The 18,795-nt window shown below is 44.3% G+C and overlaps 1 protein-coding gene across 3 annotated transcripts in view; it reads right to left on the reverse strand.

Moving 5' to 3' along the window:
• Nucleotides 1-5,628: 5,628 nt before the first annotated feature.
• Nucleotides 5,629-18,795, reverse strand: part of Tmem156 (transmembrane protein 156) — a 48,521-nt gene continuing 35,354 nt past the window's right edge. For all 3 annotated transcript variants that reach the window (XM_055624106.1, XM_055624107.1, XM_055624105.1), the window contains 3 exons: nucleotides 15,832-15,915; nucleotides 7,959-8,061; nucleotides 5,629-6,090 (listed from right to left, as the gene is read on the reverse strand). In XM_055624106.1, the coding sequence (XP_055480081.1) occupies nucleotides 6,066-6,090; nucleotides 7,959-8,061; nucleotides 15,832-15,915 (212 nt within the window). In that variant the 3' untranslated portion in view covers nucleotides 5,629-6,065. The remainder of the gene's footprint in view (nucleotides 6,091-7,958; nucleotides 8,062-15,831; nucleotides 15,916-18,795) is intronic.

Genomic DNA, 18,795 nt, shown 5'->3' on the forward strand with positions numbered 1-18,795 from the left:
TCATCCCTTTATCGCCCCCTTATATGCTGAAGCAGTTTCACTTAGACATAGAGCTTGCTGATTTGGCTAGTCTCCCTACCCAGCTTGATCTACGGCTCCTGTCTGCCTTTGAAGTGCAAAGATTATAGGCAGGCTGCCACATCTGCCCAGAGGAATCCAAACTCCAAGCCCTTAATTGCATGGCGAGCTTGTTGCCCACCGAGCCATCCATCCAGCCCTGATTTTCAAGTATTGTTTTCTTGCTTGCCATGATTATAGAGTTACATGCTACATCTTTTCTTTCATTTCAAGACCAACCATTCTACCAGCACACGTGATTCCCAGTGTGTAAATACATAATTCACAGAGCAATTTTTAAAAATAGCTTTTAATCCAATGGTGCTAAACCTGTGGGTCATGAGCCCTTTGTAGGCCACATATCAGATATCTGACATATTAGATATTCACATGACAACTCACAAAAATAGCAAAATTACAATTATGAGGTAGCAACAAAAATTACTTTACGGTTGCGGGGGGGGGGTCACCACAACATGAGGAACCGCAGTAAAGGGTTGCAGCCTTAAGAAGGTTGAGAGATACTGATGTAGATACTTTTAAATCAATTAGATCTCTATGTTTATCTGCTAACATGTCATATTTAGATGTTTTTGTTTGCCATGTGTGAGTTTATTAGATGATTATTAAGTAAAATAAAATAAATAAAACCCCAAATCTTGGCAGGCAAACTAGAGCCAGACCAGAAGTACTCATCCCTGTTCCCAGATCATAGCCAGATTTTTAAAATGCAAGCAAGCCTTTCACATCTCTTTCCCTAAGACTGCCATCTGTTCCAGTCCATTCTTTGTCAACTTGACACAAGCTAGAGTTATCTGAAAAGAGGAACTGCAGTTGAGAAAATTCCTCCATCTTATTGGCCTGTGGGCGAGTCTGTATGTCTTAATTAATGATAGATGTGGGGTGTCTAGCCCACTGAGGCCAATGCCACCACTGGGCAGGTGGTCCTGAGTTATATAAGCAAACAGGCCGAGCAAGCCAGTAAGCACCATTTCTCCATGGCCTCTGCTTCAGGTCCTGCCTTGAATTCCTGCCCTGACTTTCCTTCATGATGGACAGCAACTGTGGGCTGCACTGGCTGGTTTCATGGTAGCATTTTCCAGCATAATTTGCTTCTTTTGATTCTCTCCCCTCCATTCCCTCCCCCTCAGCCCTTTGTATCTTTTAGTAACATTTTTTATTTTTTTCATGCCACCTGTACTCTATACCCTCTCTTCCTCTCTTTTCTCTACTTTTGAGGTCCCCTATCCAGTATTACACCAGGAACCCCCCCTCCCACAAACGTATGATCATTAACCGCTAGAATCCATATGAGAAAAAAATATGTATATGTCTTCCTGGATCTAGGTTACATCAGTTAATATGTTTTCCTGCAATTTTTGCTTTTCTTTATGGCTGAGTATAATTCCATATGATGAATTCTTGGGTACAGTTCCCACCACCATGTTTATTAAAGAACATGATTATCATGTTAGCAGACCCTGGTGTGTAAACCAGCAATCCTACCCCTTATAAGTAACCACTTAACGAATTTACAAATAACATTTATCACCAGCCAGGATGAGGACTGCCGGAGAGTACAGACCAGGAAGAAGTGAGTCCCTGCCTCTGGAGACGCAGAAACTGGGTGTGGCTCCCCTTCTCACAGTCTGGAGAAGAAACCGACATAAATAAATATCTCTGATATACTTTCTCAATTAGTGGTCAGTGGGGGAAGGCCCAGCCTACTGTGGGCGGTGCCATCCCTGGGCTGGTGGTTCTGAGTTCTACAAGAAAGCAGGCTGAGCAGAATATGAGAAGTCCAATAAGAGTACTAAGTTCTAGAGAAAACACATGCACACACACATATATGCATGTGCATGATTGCTTGTGCACACACAACAAAACACACACACACACACACACAAACACACGACATTATTCAAAAGCCAGCAAGGAAGACAGGACACAGAACTTTCTAATGATGAAGAAAAGGGAATGTTAACAACCAGAAAAAGATCAGGAAAGAGAAGGTGGTCTGAGCAGCTGCCTCACCCAGGGGTGACTGAGTACAGAATGGGAGCAAACTGAACTGGAGGCTAGGATAAAAGCACAGGCGTGGGAGGAAGGGCCCTGGGACATTTGGTTTCTTGTAGAAACCAGGACCCTCAGCTACATGTTTGGCAATGCTGCTTTCTCCAGGCAAAAGCCTGCTGCTTCCTCCATAGTGTCCCCCCCTCTGTCTGTCTGTCTCTGATCACTCTTTGTACTGCCTGGTTTTGTGTGTCAACTTGACACAAGCTAGAGCCATCAGAGAGGAAGGAGCCTCAGTTGAGGAAATGTCTCCATGAGATCCAGCTGTAAGGCATTTTCTCAATTAGTGATCAATGGGGGAGGGCCCAGCCCATTGTGGGTGGTGCCATCCCTGGGCTGGTGGTCCTGGGTTCTTTAAGAAAGCAGGCTGAGCAAGCCATGATGAGCAAGCAGTAAGCAGCACCCTCCATGGCCTCTGCATCAGCTCTTGCCTTCAGCATCCTGCCATATTTGAGTTCTTGTCCTGACTTCCTTTGAAGAGGAACAGTGCTGTGGAAGTGTAAGCTGAATAACCCCTCTCTTCCCCAACTTGCTTTTGGGTCATGGGGTTTCATCGTAGCTATAGAAGAAACCCTAACGGAGATGTTCTCACCCTCATCGCATAGAAAGGCATTTGCATGCACCAGTAGCTTTCCCTGTGTTCTCTTCTCCGTCCACCCTCTTCCTGTTCCACCATGTTTCACTAGTGGCAGAGCAACTGTGGCAGCAACCCAGTGAGGGGCCGTGTTTCTTCTCTCCACTCTCCAACACACTCTTGACACTGACCTCGAGGTCAGCATAGGTCGTAGCTAACTATGGTTCAGTGAAGGTTTAAACTGGAAGTGAAGTGCATGGACCGAGTCCAGTCGAATTCAAACCACTAAACGCCAGGGTCAGTGTTAGCCACTGGAAGCCATGGATTATAGAAGACATTAAGACCATGGGTTTATTATTACTATTATTATTATTAGCACTAGCTGAGTGGAGATGGGAGCAGAACCACCAGGCTCAGGGTGATGTCCAGGGCCGGGGGCCAGGCAGCAACCACAAGCTGAAGTGCCCTGCAAGATGCATTCTACCCAGCCCTTGCCCTCCCAGAAGAGAAGCTCCATGGTGCAGCTCCTCCCCTCAGGTAGTCCACCATCTGCCCTGCTTCTTTCTCTACCTAAAGTCCATGAGGAGGAAGGCAAATAAAAGAGCTTCTTTTGACTGAGCTTCCCAGGGAAAACAGTGGCAGATGTCCTCGTGAGGGAGCCATGAAACTGGCTACACGTGGCTCGTGTCAGCATACAATGAGCACTCTATAAATGGCTCTTCACCCAGCCAACATTTATGAAGACCCCACTGTGAACTAAACACTATATCAGCTGGTCCAGATGCTCCAGGGCGCAGAATCTGGTATGTTACCTGCTCTCATGCAGCATCTAGTCGAAAGATGAGGGTAGATATGAATAACTAGAAAAATAATTGTAACTAATAGCCATGAAAAGGATGGTGTGGAGGGGATATATATATATTATATATATATATATATGAGGGGTGATGGTTCTGAGACACGAGAGGAAGCCGCCTTCCTGAGAAGTGATTCCCCACAGCCAGAAGCCATTCTGTCAGCTTGAGTTCTTGTGGGATGCCAGCCCAATGTTACCTGCTCCTCTGTGGCCAGCAACACACCCCAGAGCAGAGTGCCAGCTTTCTACACCTTTGCACGTTTCTCACTGTTTTTTAGAGGATGTTATTCAATGTAAGTCAGTGAAATAGTTTTCTAAAGGCTGCCACAATCCAGGAGGGCCAGAAGCTTAATGTATGCCTGTAGTAAGCCAAGTTCCCGCTGATTCCCAAGTCATTTGTCAGGGGATAATAGGGACTGTGAAGAGAAACCATAATTTGGCTCTTTGAAATCGTAGAATATCCACACTTCATCATGTGGCAAGCCTAAACTGCAGAAAAATCTGAGACCCGAGCTGACTCATCTGTTAATTAGGGATACCCAGACAAGACAAGAAAAAAATGAGCTGAGTTCCATTTGCCAAATCTCCAGTGCCTAAATTTCAAAATTAAAATTTTACTTTATGAGCTAGAAATAAAAAAATAACAAGTTCTTGAACATACTTTTTCTCTTAGTTGCTTATGTAAGAAGGGAGGAAAAAGGTGACAGAGAGATGAATCAGTGGATAACCTGCTGCCAAGCCTGACGATCAGAGCATTTTCTCTCTCCCTCTCTCTGTCTCTCTCTCCTACCTTTCTAAGTGCATGTCTGAGGTGAGGCCTGTCTAACAAAAATTAAAAAGATACAATATACTAACTTATATAAATACGTTTTATCTGGCCCAACAGCCTTTATATAAAAATGACAACCCAAAGAATGAGTGTGTGTGTGTGTGTGCGTGTGTGTGTGTGTGTGTGCGTGTGTGTGTGTGTGTGTGTGCACGTGTGTGTGTGTGTGTGTGTGTGTGTGTGCATGCGAGCATGCACATGTGCTCATGTGTGTGCAGGGACAGAAGCTCATGCATGAGCACAGAGACCAGAGGCCAATGGGAGGTGTTGTCTTCTATTAGATCCACCTGATCATCATCATTATCATCACTATTATTTATCCTGTGTGTGTGTGTTTGTACAAACATGTGCCACTGTGCACAGTTGGAGGTAAGATGACAATTTGAAGGAGTCGGTTTTCCCGTGCTACCATGTGGGCTCCAGAGACGAAGCTTGGGTCTTCAGCAGGCACCCTTACCTGCTGAGCCATCTCACCGACCCTCCACCATGTTTTCTGAGACAGTATCTTTCACAGAGTCTGAAGATGATCATTTTGATTAGACAGCAACCTCCCCCCATCCATCCCCCATCCTGCTGGGATCACCGACCTGTACTCAGCTTTCTGTGTGAGTGCTGAGGATCAGAACTCTGGTCCTCACGCTTGCACGGCCAACGCTTTACCCACGGAGCCATCCCCCCCGGCTCAACACTTGAGAGTGTTTGGTGAAGAACAGAGTGATGGAGAATATGGTAGGGCAAAATTGGGAGCTAGATAACGATTGATGAGGATGGAACCTAGCAAGGCCTGTTTGTCCCCACTCTACAAGTGCCCTTAATCTTTGGGGACAACGGTGCTGCTTGTTTATGCCTGGAGATGAGAGAAGCGCCTCTCCCATGGGGTCTGAGACTGTTTCCAAGGAAGGTCAGGGAAGCAATCATTACCTGCCTCACAGGAGATGGATCAGGGGAGCTGGGGTGGGGGGGCATCCTCACTTCTGCTGTTCAGATAGGCAATTTTAGTCATATGATCTTATTGGAAGACCACACTCCATCTTAGCTCCGGGAAATGATTTTTTTCCAATAAGAAGAACTGGTGTTTCATCTATGAGTGTTTCTTGTTGAAACTGATGCCTGTGCTTATGAGAGCCAAAAGAATCCAAGGAAATATTTGCCATCAAATTTAAATACTCAGGGCATTTCATTTCAATTCTTTTTATTTCCAAAGTTGGATTAAAGAAAAAAAAAAACAGTCTATGCCAAAAGGAGGCAAGATTTATACATGCAAATAAACGTCTGAGCCCATACACAGCCCCTCTTGAGTAATTTATCAAATAGAAACCACTCATCTGTATAGAAAACACAAGCAAACAAAAACAAAAATGATCCTGCACTTGCAACATGACCTGATGAAAAAGGCTTTTCCCTTTTGGCTATTCTTGGTTCCTCAAGACGAAGACTTGGAGCAGAGATGTAAACTCTCTTGCTCTCTCCTGGGCTCCGTCAGCTTGTTTTCCGTGGCTTGCAGCAGCTCTTGACACACTGTTGTTCCCTTGATCCAATGGGTCAGACACACACTCTCCAGCTCGTTCCCATCAGCCAGGGTTCCTTCCTCACCATCCCCTAAGTACCTCCTCAGCTGGACCCAGGCGTTAGCAGCCCACTCTCTCACAAAATAAAATTCTCATCAGTCTTCAAAGTCTTCAGTCCAGGTTGTCCACGAATAGCCTGAAAGGTTTATTGTTTTGTTTTGTTTTTTTTAATAAAAAACAAATATTCACCTAGGTAGTTGTGTGTGTGTGTGTGTGTGTTTTGTTGGTGTTGTTTGTTTGTTTTGTTTTTTAGTATTGTCTACATTAGAACACTGTATCCTGTAACATCTTCTGCCACTGGCTAGGGCCTCTATCTACTGCTGTGCTCTACTCTGATGCCCCCCTGTATCTCTACAAGAACAGCGTTGGAGTGATGAAAAACTTACAAGCACAGGACAGAGAAAGCCTAGAGATTCCTCTTGACTCTGCCTTCATGGGATTTTTTGGCTTCTTTTCAATAAAAACATAAGAGTTGTTTCAGGTCTCTCTGTTGCCACAGACCACGGTACTAGTGGGACAGCAGCAGAAAGACTCTCCCACTCCGTATGTTTGTTGAGGATCTAGCCAATGCGAGGTATCTTGTCATCTGACTGGTGCCTCTGTGGTAAGCTCTTCTAGACCCGTGTTACTCTACATTCATCACTGGAGTTGCAGGGCCTCTACTTGAATGTCCCTGTTAACTGCCTTGTCACCTTTGCCAGTGAGTAGAGTTCTTGACACCAAGCCCACTTTTGAAGTGAATGAACAAAGTGGGGCATGTTTATCTGTGAGCCTGAACAGGCCTGCTTGAGGACCACCATTCGAGGTGTCAGACACAGGGCTCAGAAACCTCTCCCTGGCACACTCGTTAAACATAGGAATTTCTAGCCAACAGCAGACCATGACAGCCCTAAGACCTGCATGCTTTCTTCTTGAACACAAATGGATACATGTCACTAGGTTTCCACTTTGCATATTGACCATTTGGACTGGATCTTCAATCATATCCCCAGATCTGCTCCCCATGTCTCTCCACCTTCTTGTTGCCCTGGGAGAAGCCTACACAGGCCACTTCAGCTTGGGTTAGTGTATCTGTCCCTGGTTGGCCTTGGCCAGTGGAGAATACCAGCACAGCTAAGAAAAGGAAGGTCAGGGGTCTCTCTCCCACCTCCCAACCTCTCCCTCTCTCCCCCACCCCCTCCTCCTCCCTCTCCCTCTCTCTCTCCAGGACAACTGAAGGCTACAGTATCCTTTGATGGAGCTCAAGCTTCTTATCAGACAGCTCTTCCCACACAAACATATTCTCCCCATCTGGAATTTCCACATTTTGGCTTAACAGACTCTTAATTAAATTCCCCTTGATTTATTCAATTTGAGTAAAACACCAGTTTCCTGCTAGAACCTGGACTGATAACCTCTCAAGTCCTATGAAATCTAAGTGGCTCAACCAGCCACCCTGAAGCACAATGGGAGAGTACCAGAGACACTGTTCCCCTCTTCCTTCCTGTTGCCACATTTAACTTACTGTAGAAGACTGCAGCCACTCACTACATATTTGCTGAATGAATAAAAAGCATCACTAAGACACTTCTGAGCATAGTTTTAGATTAGAATATATTAAAGCAAGGCACATTGCTAGAGTAGCCGATGTTAAATTTAATGTTTTACTTCAATGACTTAGGTGGATGGGTTCAACTGAACAAATCTCATGCTCCCTTTTCTCATGCTCTAATTAACGGCTCCACTCCAAGACAAGTGATGCCAAGGGATGAGCTGACATTTCAGGTGCAGTTGAATAGACTGAGTGATTAGTCTAGTAGGCTGAGAGATTGCTGATCCTTCCTAAACCTTGGAGAAAATGGGTACTTTAGTTAGTGTCACCCAATTCCAATGGCTTCTCAAGTTTATCACTTCTATGTCCTCAGCCCAGACAGCAATGCTGATGAGGGTCAGCCAGAGTTCCCGGAACGGGTTCATGTTTCTAATGCACAAATCAAACAGTCAATAAGATGGAGCATCACTCACCGTGTAGATTGATCTTGCTGGTGCACCCCAGAAGTGGCCTCAAGCTCTGGGATTGGGGGGAGCATGTCCATGACCCGGGTTAAGGGCAGCCCTCGAGTGGACTCTACAGTTCAAGACAGAGAGCCGTGTCAGTCAACAGCAAGGCAAAAAGAACTTGTAATATGGATGTGTTGGAAGACAACCCTGCTCTTCATCTAAAAGAGGTTTAGGCAGTTTCTCTCCTTCATCCGGTTTCCTTTGAATGGTTCTAATACTTTTAAGCCACTTCACTCAGCTCTGTGTTTTCATTTCTTCCTTCATCTTCTCCCCTGTTTCCTAAGAATATGATTGAAGCAGTGCTAAAATCACCCCATTAAAGTTAGCATTTGTTCCACTTCTAGTACTCTAAAGGGTAAGATGATAAAACTTTCCCAATCAAGAGGATCAGGTTAGACCTAAATACAGCCTGCTTGGGCCAGAGCCTCCGTCTCCCTGTTGCCTTTTCACAGAACCCTTGTATACCAACCACATCGAGGGTACCGCTCCTGCGCAGCCTCACATCAAAGTTCCTAGAAACCATTATTAGCTTCTATTACTGGGTGAAAATGAAGGTGTTTTAAAAATGCAATCAGCATCTCAAACTGATTAATTTTGAGCTGATGAAAAGGGAGATTATCTTGAATGAGTCTGATCCTGATTTACTAATAAGCTTTCCAAAGAGAGACCAGGCCTTTCCCAAGATCAGAGAGACTCTAGCTGGCTCAAGGAAGCAAACAGCCATGTGGGCCCGGAGGTGCCAGAAGGAGCTAAGATTGGCCTCTGGTACGCAGCCAGTGAGAAGCCAACTTCTTCAGGACATTGGAGAAGGGAAGTGAGTCCTGCCAGGGAGCAAGGTGGAAGCTGGGTTTCTGGAGGAGACTGCAGACACTTACCTCCTGACTGCAGCTTTGGGAGTCGCTGAGCTAAGCCACGTTTGGTGACAGAGTACTCGAATCTCCAGCCGCAGAAGCACTTACAGCACGCATGTAAACTGCTGTTTGTGGTAACTGGGTAACAGCAGGAGCTAATCCATGATCATTAGCAAAACTTCTGAAAGTTGGTTTTTAGAAACACCAAACTCAAATGTGTGTCATTTTAATACCTTCTTTGGCACAGCTAAGACAGGTGAAATTTTTCCATTCATACTACACTGGAAAAATAGAGCTTCTTTCAAATACTATTAATTCACCAGTGCTATTAAAGGCAACACAGACTGACAGAAATATTTGAAAACATCACAAATGTCTTTTCAAGAGTTTGTCAATTCTCTCCTCCAAACATTTGATGGTTTTTTTCAGGAACCCTCAAAGAGCTTTTAAAAATTAAAAAGACCCTCAGTGTGGATTTCACCCTGACTGAATCTACAAACAGGAGGATTCCCAGCAGCAGGGTGAAGCCTGTGTCACAGTGCCTGTGATGTTGTCCAGGCTGTCCTGCAATGCTTGCTTGCTTGCTTGCTTTTTTGCAAAGTAACTTCTATCACTGTTCAAAGGTCTTTTGCATCTAGGACATGTGGGATCTAACCTCATTTCATCCTTTCAATGTAAGTTTGTATTCCTGCTGTGTAACTTGCAACATGGTTTCACGTTACTTTGTTCCTGGTGGGTTTCCTGGGCCAGGTCCGTCTCCCTCAGGAGAACACAGCTAAACCGTCTTTTCCTGTTTAGGAGGCTTGTTTCCCCATCATCTTGTTATGTGCTTGTCTCCAAACTACTTGTTCAGGTATACTTTACTCTTTTGTGAAGCCAGTGTGGGGGTAGGTGATTGTGCGTGTGGGTGCACGGATGCGTGTGCACAGATGAGCATGTGTGGACACATGTAGACGTCAGAGGTGCCGTTCTCCTCAGACACTATCCCGTTGTGCTGCTGTTGGTTCTGAAACAGGGTCCCTCACTGGCCCGGGGCTCACCCAAGTAGACTAAGCTTGCTGGTCTGCCTGTCTCTGTCACCACAGCAGCTTTTTGACTGTTTGTTTTTAAACAAATTCTGGCTATTTTTTAATTGGCTTATTTTTTAAATGACTTTCTTAATTTGTTGTAATTATTTATTTGACCTGGAGAGTACTGGGTAAGCCCAGATCACAAGACGAAGTCAGGCTGGAGGGGATGCCCACATGGGCAGCAAGGGAGACAAAGGGTCCAGGAGGGATCATCCGGGCAAAGGCGGAGGATGTGCACCAAGCATATTTTCTGAAATCTGTTCTTCCAGAGCTGGTATAAATGGCTGTCACATACAGAATTCAGCGAATGCCTAGAATAAATTATTCTGTTCCAGATGTGGACTCTTCACACTTGTGAATCTCCTCGTACAAAAAGAGCCACCCTTCACACCTAGCCTATAACCAAGCAGGTAGCTATAATCTTCCCTGTTTTATGAATCCAACCGGCATTTTAATAGTCATCAATATTACGGGTAATAGTTAAGCAAGTAAAAATTAAAATTTCATCTTATCTTGCTTAGTTTCAAAACATCTGGCACCAGCCATTTATCTTCTCTTCTGCAGGAAACTGAAACCTGCACAGTCTTTATTATCCCGGCCATAAACAAGCTGGGAATTATAACTTTATGTTGCCATTAGTTTTATTTGGGGGCATTGTGACTTGGGCCATCCACCTACTTCTGACCTTCACTAAGCCTCTTTCACAGTGAAAGTCCATTTTATTTTCTCTGTATTACCTTAGGGCCCGCCCACATTAACTGCAGAAAAGAAAGTGCTTTTAACCCATCCTGAACTGTCTCTCTTGTGAGGCCTCCACAGCCTCACACAAGCTGCCACAGCTTCCTAGAGGGAACATGCTTCATCTCCATTCCAGGGTCAAATGTAAAACGCAAGAAGAGCTTTGATATGCAGCAGCCTGATCCCCAGGTCGTTACTCCCATTGACAACTGTGCTCCAGACGACACTGTCTGGGCAGACCTGATGGAATCCTGGCTCTGCTAGGAACCACCTGTAAACCAGTACCTTTAACCAGTTATCCTAAAATCCCATTGCCTTTGCTGCTTCCTGTGCCCTTAGTTGCTTTGAGCGGTGACGGCAGCTCTCTTCGACTCCATTTTCTCGTTAGCAGAGGAGTGAAACGCTTATGAAATTAGGTAAGTTGATCTGTGTGAAAGTGCAGCACAGACGCAGTGCTTGATTCGACAGGGTTCCCTTATCCCAAGCCAGCCTGGAGGAGATTCTCTGTGGCTGTGCTGGGGCCTGCGGAGGAAGAAGGGCGCTAGAGCGCCAAGGCTTGCTGTGATGCTCGGCAGGTCCTCAGTGTTCAGTAAAACTTTGTTAGAGACTTAAACATGAAGCGCTTTGAGTCTGGAGGATTTCACCCACGGTTTGAAGGAAGGATGCGGAAGGACTCCTCCCCTGCCGCATCTGGAGTGAGTGGCCGCGCTGATGAAGAAGCCTGATGGGGTGTTACGTAATGGCCATGTGGATGTCTCACGGGTCACCTCAAGGACACAGAAGCCAGTGGCTGGAGAGATGGCTTAACAATTAAGAGCCCTGTTGCTCGTGCAGAGGGCCCAGCCTAGGTTCCCAGCACTCATGTTAGATAGCCCAGGACCACCTGAACTCCAGTCTCAGGGGCTCTGTCACCCTCTCCTGGCCTCCACAGGCACTATATGAACATGGTATGTATACAGAAGAGTGGGCACACACATACATACGTAAAAATAAATTTTAAAAACTTTTTAAAAGAACACAGAACTCTAAAGAGATGTTAATCTCTCCCCCAGATGCTCCTCCCTCAGCATGTAATCCAGGGAGAGACCCAAAGCTGCCGTCTGGCCAAATGGCACACTCAACAATATAGAGACCAGGAAGTACTTTCTCATCATCCCATTTCCGGGCTATGACTTGGGCTGTATGATTTGGCTTCTTGACCTCTTAAACTCCTGTTTATCTTCTAATCTCCAATTTCCTAATTTTCCAAAGGCTTCTATAAGCAACCTACCAATTCTCCGATCAGTTTGTTTCTTTGTAGTCAGTCAAGTGGCTTTCCAGTGTTTGCATTCCATTATGTATGTCCCAGGCCACTTCCTATGACCATGGTCTTGGTTTTGCTATATAGTCAACCCAAATGTTGTTAGTTGTTTTTGGTTTGTTTGTTTGTTTGTTTGTTTGTTTAATTACTAGAGGTTCGTTCTAGCATCCTCATGCTAGTCAAAAGCTGTAGCCCTTAGAGATACATTTTAAAGCTGCCATGGTGGTTTGAATGAGAATCTCTCCCATGGGACGTATTTAAACATTCTGTCCCTAATTGGTGGTGTTCTTTGGGGGAGGCTTAGGCAGTATGGCCTTACTGGAGGAAGTATGTTATTGGAGGTGGGCTTTGAGAATTGAAAAACGTGCACCATTTCCTGTTTGTTCTCTATGCTTCAGGCTTTGGGTTTGGAGATGTGAGCGCTCAGCTTCCCGTTCCGGTTGCCCTCCCAGTCACTTGCTACTATGCTTCCTCGTCATGATGGACTCTTATCCCTCTGGACCCATAAGCAGAAATAAACTCTTCCTTCTCTAAGCTGCTTCTGGCCCTGTTTATCACGGCAACAAAACATAACAATTCTCAAAATTCCTTGCTCAAGTGCTGGAGAAATAGCTAGGCACCTAAGAGTGCTCACTGCTCCTCCAAGCATCCAGAATTTCTTTCCCAGAACCCATGTCAGGCAGCTTAAAACCACCTGTAACCCTGGCTCCAGGTGACCCAACAGTGCCCTTATCTTGACTCTGGGCACATACATGCGAACACAAATAAAAAAATAAGATCTCTTTCAAATGCCTTCCTCAAAATGGTCACTGCTTCTCAGTATTCTTTGATATCCTTAGCAATTCTACAAGATTTGCTGTCCATGTTTTCAACAAAGGGGAATTATATTCCTTTCCATAATTCTTGCTCTTCCCATAATACCATACATACCTTGCTCTGTATGTATTTTCATCCTTCCCATTCTTAGGATTCATTTTTTTTTTAGTTTTTAAGTTTATTTTTGGTATTTTTTTAAAAGACAGGATCTTACCATGTAGCCCTGGCTGTCCTGCAACCCACTTTGTAAACCAATCTTGCCTGAAACTCAGAGATCAGCCTGTCTCTGCCTCCTGAGTGTTGGGATTAAAGGTGTGCGCCATTACACCTGGAAAAATTCACTTCTTGCTCACCTCCCTTTTCCTATACCCTTTTCTCCCTAGGACTGTGCTGTTTCATAAACTGTTATCACGAATGAATGGCATTCCAAGAGCTATGCCATAGTGAGGGATACAAGGATGGGTAAAACGAAGCCATCACCCACGTGACAATAGCCACTGCATGAATAAGATGTAAAGAACATTAATTCCAAGGCCACATGTGCCACCTGTTTCTCAGGCATGGAAAGTTCCAAAGGCATACATCTTCCATGTGGCTCTAATATGCAGGCTCTATGCAGAAAAGGATCCTCCTGAGCTCTGCTTGTGGCGTTTTTGGAGGATCAATGTTTTGGGAATGGAGGAGTCCCTAATCCTCAGTTGTGTGCATGTCTGACAATACTAGCTTTGTAGCTCACGAACCACAAAGCTATTCTGGGTGAGCGGCTGGCACTGACAGCCAGCAGTTGAATGTGGCACACAGGCATTGCTTTTTTGACTCCTTTTCTTTTCTTCATGTGACTGCATTTCCAGAGACTCACACAGGCCCACTTTTTCTCACCTCTCACTACTGCCTGTGATCCATCATTACAAAGAGCAGCTTAGAAACAGCACTCAGGGGAGGCATGATTTTCTTTCCACTTCTGTCTCAGAAAGAACTGAGACTGGGGTGGGGACACATTTAGGTTAAAGGAATATAAATAAGAAGGAGCCCACCTCTTTTCCTTTTGAAGATGCTAAGCCTCAAACGGGTTCTTGGTCTAAAAGAAAGAAAGAAAGAAAGAAGGAAAGAAAGAAGGAAAGAAAGAAAGAAAGAAAGAAAGAAAGAAAGAAAGAAAGAAAGAACCCAGGGCCTGCACTGAACATTAATACTATAGGCTGGTAATGAAGCCAAAGGGTTTTAGTGAGAGCAATTAAGGGAAGGCAGGCCCAAGACAGCTTTTTTTTTTTTTGGGGGGGGGGGGGGGGTGCAGAAAAGCTGCAAGCTCATAAATATAATTTGTGAGGTTCATCTTGTGGCTAGCCAGGAGTTAAAATTTGTGTGACTCCTCCAATTACAGGAGGTGACAGGGGAACAATTGACTTGTTCTCAGACAAGACTGCTGTGCTCAGAATTATGGCCAGGATTCCTCAGGCAAGCACTAAACTTGGCCGAGCTGGGTTAAACCACTCCTGGGGTATGAGCAGGTATCCTGGATAAGGTAGATGATGAACAGAAGGATCATCATTGCCTCCCTTTAAACATCTCCTTAAAACAGCATCGTGCAGTTTTTAAAAAACAGTATTAATTAAACAAATTTTCATGAACCACACAAAATTTCCATTAACTTGATTCATCTATAGCTGACATTAAATATTTTTAAACTAATACTTACTGCCAACCATGGCTTAAGGACTTGGTAACGCCAACTAGGAAGCCTAAATTGTTTAAATTTAAATCTTCAGGTGCACCCAGTCTGATTTTCCCCCAGACTAAGGGTCTGCATGACTGCTTGCTTCAGTAGCTAACAAGAATCATGGGCACATGATTCCCCAGTACAGTGCTGGGCCGGTCTCTAGGTGGCTGCTTTTGCCCTGCAGCAGAAGACAGTGTTGTCTAGTTTCCTCTCATTTTTTTTAAAAAAAGGGTTTGCACACCATATTGAAGCTTCCTTTTGTGTCTTTTCACCAAGTGCAAAGGGCTGTTCACCCACTGGAGACAAAGAATATCAGTAAATATCACTCGATTCTGTGGCTTTTCAAGAAGTCAGAAATACTTTTTCTTGTCAGGTATATGAGCATAATCCTACCACCCGTGGGGCTGAAGCAGGAGAACTGTAATCTTGAAGCCAGCCTGGGCTACATAGTCAGACCTTGTCTGACAGAGAAAGAGAGAGAATAGACAGGGACTGTCACACAGACAGGGAGATTAAATGCAAGCCAGGCCTTGTCTCTATAATCCCCAGGTGCTCGGGAGGCTGAGGCAGGAGGATGACACGTTTGAGCCCTGCCTCAGCTGTACAGTAAATTCTATCAAGTTAGTGGGATCTTGCCTCAAAATTAAAAAGTGGGGAGTGCTGTAGAGTGCTTGCCTAGCATGCCCAAGGCCCTCGGTTGGATTTTTAGTTTTTAAAAAATCCTTTCTCTTTGGTGAAGGAAAAGGACCTTCCCCCTGTCAGTGTTTTGGTCTTCCTTTTTAATGTGAGTTGACAGCAGGAATTCAAAAGGAGGCCTCACAATTAGTGAGAGATGAAGTTGGAGCCCAAGCGTCTGTGCTCACGGCCCTCTTGGCGGCTCTAATTAGGATCCACCATATCCCCTCCCTGCTTCTCAGGAGAGGACAGGGGGCTTTTTAATTGAGGCTATTAGGAGTTCTCTCTGCACAAAGGCACCCCATCAAGTGAAGGCTCCAGCAGAAGGCCTGCCCACTCTACAATTACTTCTTGCAATTCTGAGAAATAATGGTATCTTGTCACATTTAAAAACAAACCCCAGGCTTATCCCCGAGGCATTCTCTCCCCTGCCTACTCCCATGAGTTTCTTCTCGCCAATTAGGCAAACTTTCCATTATTTAAGGGGGTGGCTTTGATCATAACTGTCCCCTGATGATGAGACGTACTAAGCTGGGTTGCATTTGCCCCACAGTTCCTTTATTCCAAACTCAAGGCTACTTAAAATGAACTCGGATCCGGAGTTCGCTCTGTACTGAGACAGCGCAGCTTTGGGCACTTCCCGTCCTATGCTGTATGCTGCCGCAGAACCCACCTGGAATAACCCGGCCGTCCACAGCGCTCAACTTCACAGAGTCACTCCCGCTTAAGAGAACGGATGTGGATTTGTATTTATGACCTAATCCAAGAAAAGAAATTGAAGATTTAGGTGACAAACAGACCACATTCTGCCAGTGGTGGTGGTCCTCACCTGTAATCCCAGCACTTGGGAGGCTGAGGCAGGGGGATCCTGAGTTTGAAGGCAGCTTGGACTACAGAGTGAGGCTCTGGCCCCCTCCCTTCCAAAAATCACCATTCTCGCTGTGTTCCCTATGTACTTCAAAGGATTGTCAAGGAGAAAGAATAGTTCACAAGCAGGTCTCGAGTAACAAGGATTACAAGCTTTTACCATTAAGTCCTCTTTGACTAACAAACATGGGGACGTGTTGGCTCAAGCCTTTAACCCCAGCATCCTGGAAGTAGAGACATATATATCTCTGTGAGTTCTAGGCCAGCAAGAACTACATGCTGAGTGCCTGTCTCAAAACAAACAAACAAAAATCACAAACCAATAACAAGACTCTTTCTAAAAGTAATATCTTCTCTGCTACTATAAATATTATATCCCATCTGCTCATGAAAGGCATCAGCCCTTATTTACAAAATACTATTGTGATCTACGTAGATAGGATATGAAGAGTATTTAGGAAACATTTCAGATTGATAATATCTAATGGTATGAATATTGTGATGTTTTTTTTTGTTGCTTTATATGCTTAGACTTGCAAGGAAAACCTTTGAAAGCCATCAACTTTATCATCTGGATAGACATTTGAAAGAATTTAGTGAACATCTCACTACCTGTGTCTTTTTATGCATTTTCCTATCTTGTATCTTTCTTTCTTAATCTGTATTCCTATAGGAAAATGGTTCAAGAAACATAGAGCTATAAATTATTTTCAAATAAATAGCATATATTTGCTTAAAATAATGATGATTTCAATGCCTAGGAGATAGCAGGTTTTTATTCTGTCATTTTATTAATTGTGTAGCTTTTCTTAACTTTTCTAGATTTGGGAGTTTTTCCCTTTTCATGCTTAAAACAAAAATAATAGTAGTGTCTACATATTGTTCTGGTTTTGTTCTGTGGCTATGACAAATACCAACTCCAAAAGCAACTTAGGGAAAGGGTTTATTTGTTTTACACTTCCAGGTCATGGTCTAGCATTGAGGGAAGTCGAGGCAGTCCTGCTTGCTGTTCTGCATGGTGTTACCTCACACCTGGGGACTGATTCACAACCAGGAAGCACAGCAGGAGCCACAGAGATGGCTGCTTGCTAGCTGACTTGCACACTGGATTATACTTTCTTATCCAGGTTTTTATACAGTGCAGGTTCTCCTGCTCAGGGATGGTGCCGCCCACAGTGGGCTTGGCTCTCCTGTATCAAGTAAGAATCAGGACAACCCATAGACATGCTCAAAGGCCAGTCAGATCAAGGCAGCCCCTCCATGGAGACTCCCTTCTGAGGTGATTCTAGACTGTGTCAAGTTGACAGTGAAGGGCATCCGGGACACATATTTTGATCATCTAGTGAAAATTGTTATTCTACAAATACACAACCTGGTCATGTCATTAACCGTAACACTGTATGCTTTTATTACTAAGGTATTAGAGGTAAGACTTGATCTGAAACTGCTCTTAAAAATGCCTGCAACAGCTTTATTTGTAATAGCCAGAACCTGGAAACAACCCAGATGTCCATCAACGGAGGAATGGATACAGAAATTGTGGTATTTTTACACAATGGAATACTACTCAGCAATCAAAAAGGAGGAAATCATGAAATTTGCAGGCAAATGGTGGGATCTAGAAAAGATCATCCTGAGTGAAATATCCCAGAAGGAGAAAGACAAACACGGTATATACTCATTTATATAGACCTATGAGATGTGATAAACATAATGAAATCTGTACACCTAAAAAAGATAATCAACAGAGCGGACATGGGGTAAGATGATCAATCCTCGTTTAAAAAGACAGATGGGATGTGCATTGAACGTATGACAGGAGTCTACTGAGCGCATTTGAAAGACTCTAACTAGCAGTGTTTTCAAAGCAAAGACTCATGACCAAACCTTTGGCAGAGTACAGGGAATCATAAGAAAGAAGGGGAGTTAGTCTGATGAGGAAAGGATAGGAGCTCCACAAGGACCAAATATATCTGGGCACAGGGTCTTTTCTGAGACTGACATGCAACCAAGGACCATGTATGAATGTAACCTAGAACCTCTACTCAGATGTAGCCTGTGGTACCTCAGTAACCAATTGGTTTCCCATAGTGAGGGGAACAAGGACTATTTCTAACAGGAACTCAGTGACTGGCTCTTTGGCCTCCCCACCCCCCAAGGGAGGAGCAGTCCCGTTAGGACACAGAGGAGAGCTTTGCAGCCAGTCCTGAAGATACCTGATAAAACAGGATCAGATGAATGGGGAGGAGGTCCCCCCTATCGGTGGACTTGGCAAGGGGCACGGTGGAGATGAGGGAGGGAGGGAGGGACTGGGAGGGAATGAGGGATCGGGACACGGCTGGGATACAGAGTTAATAAAATGTAACTGATAAGAAAAAAATAAAATTCAAAAAAAAATGCCTGCAACAAAGTCTTAATCAAAAGAGTCAATGACAGCCTTTCTTGTCTGCAGATGAGCATTACTTAGTCTCTTGTTGCAATGACTAACAACCTTGCCTGTCAAAGAACTAAGAGCTAAGAAGTGAACGTAGCATGCCCTGCAATTCTGCAATGCTTTGTGAGAACTAGCTGTGCTGCCAAAAAGAAAAGCAGAAAGGAAGGAAGAAGAAAGAAAGAAAGAAAGAAAGAAAGAAAGAAAGAAAGAAAGAAAGAAAGAAAGAAAGAAAGAAAGGGAAAGGAAAGGAAAGGAAAGGAAAGAAAAGAAAAGAAAAGAAAAGAAAAGAAAAGAAAAGAAAAGAAAAGAAAAGAAAAGAAAAGAAAAGAAAAGAAA

Source organism: Psammomys obesus, unplaced genomic scaffold (genome assembly GCF_907164565.1).
Source record: "Psammomys obesus unplaced genomic scaffold, mPsaObe1.curated_primary_1811, whole genome shotgun sequence".
Lineage (NCBI taxonomy): Eukaryota > Metazoa > Chordata > Mammalia > Rodentia > Muridae > Psammomys > Psammomys obesus.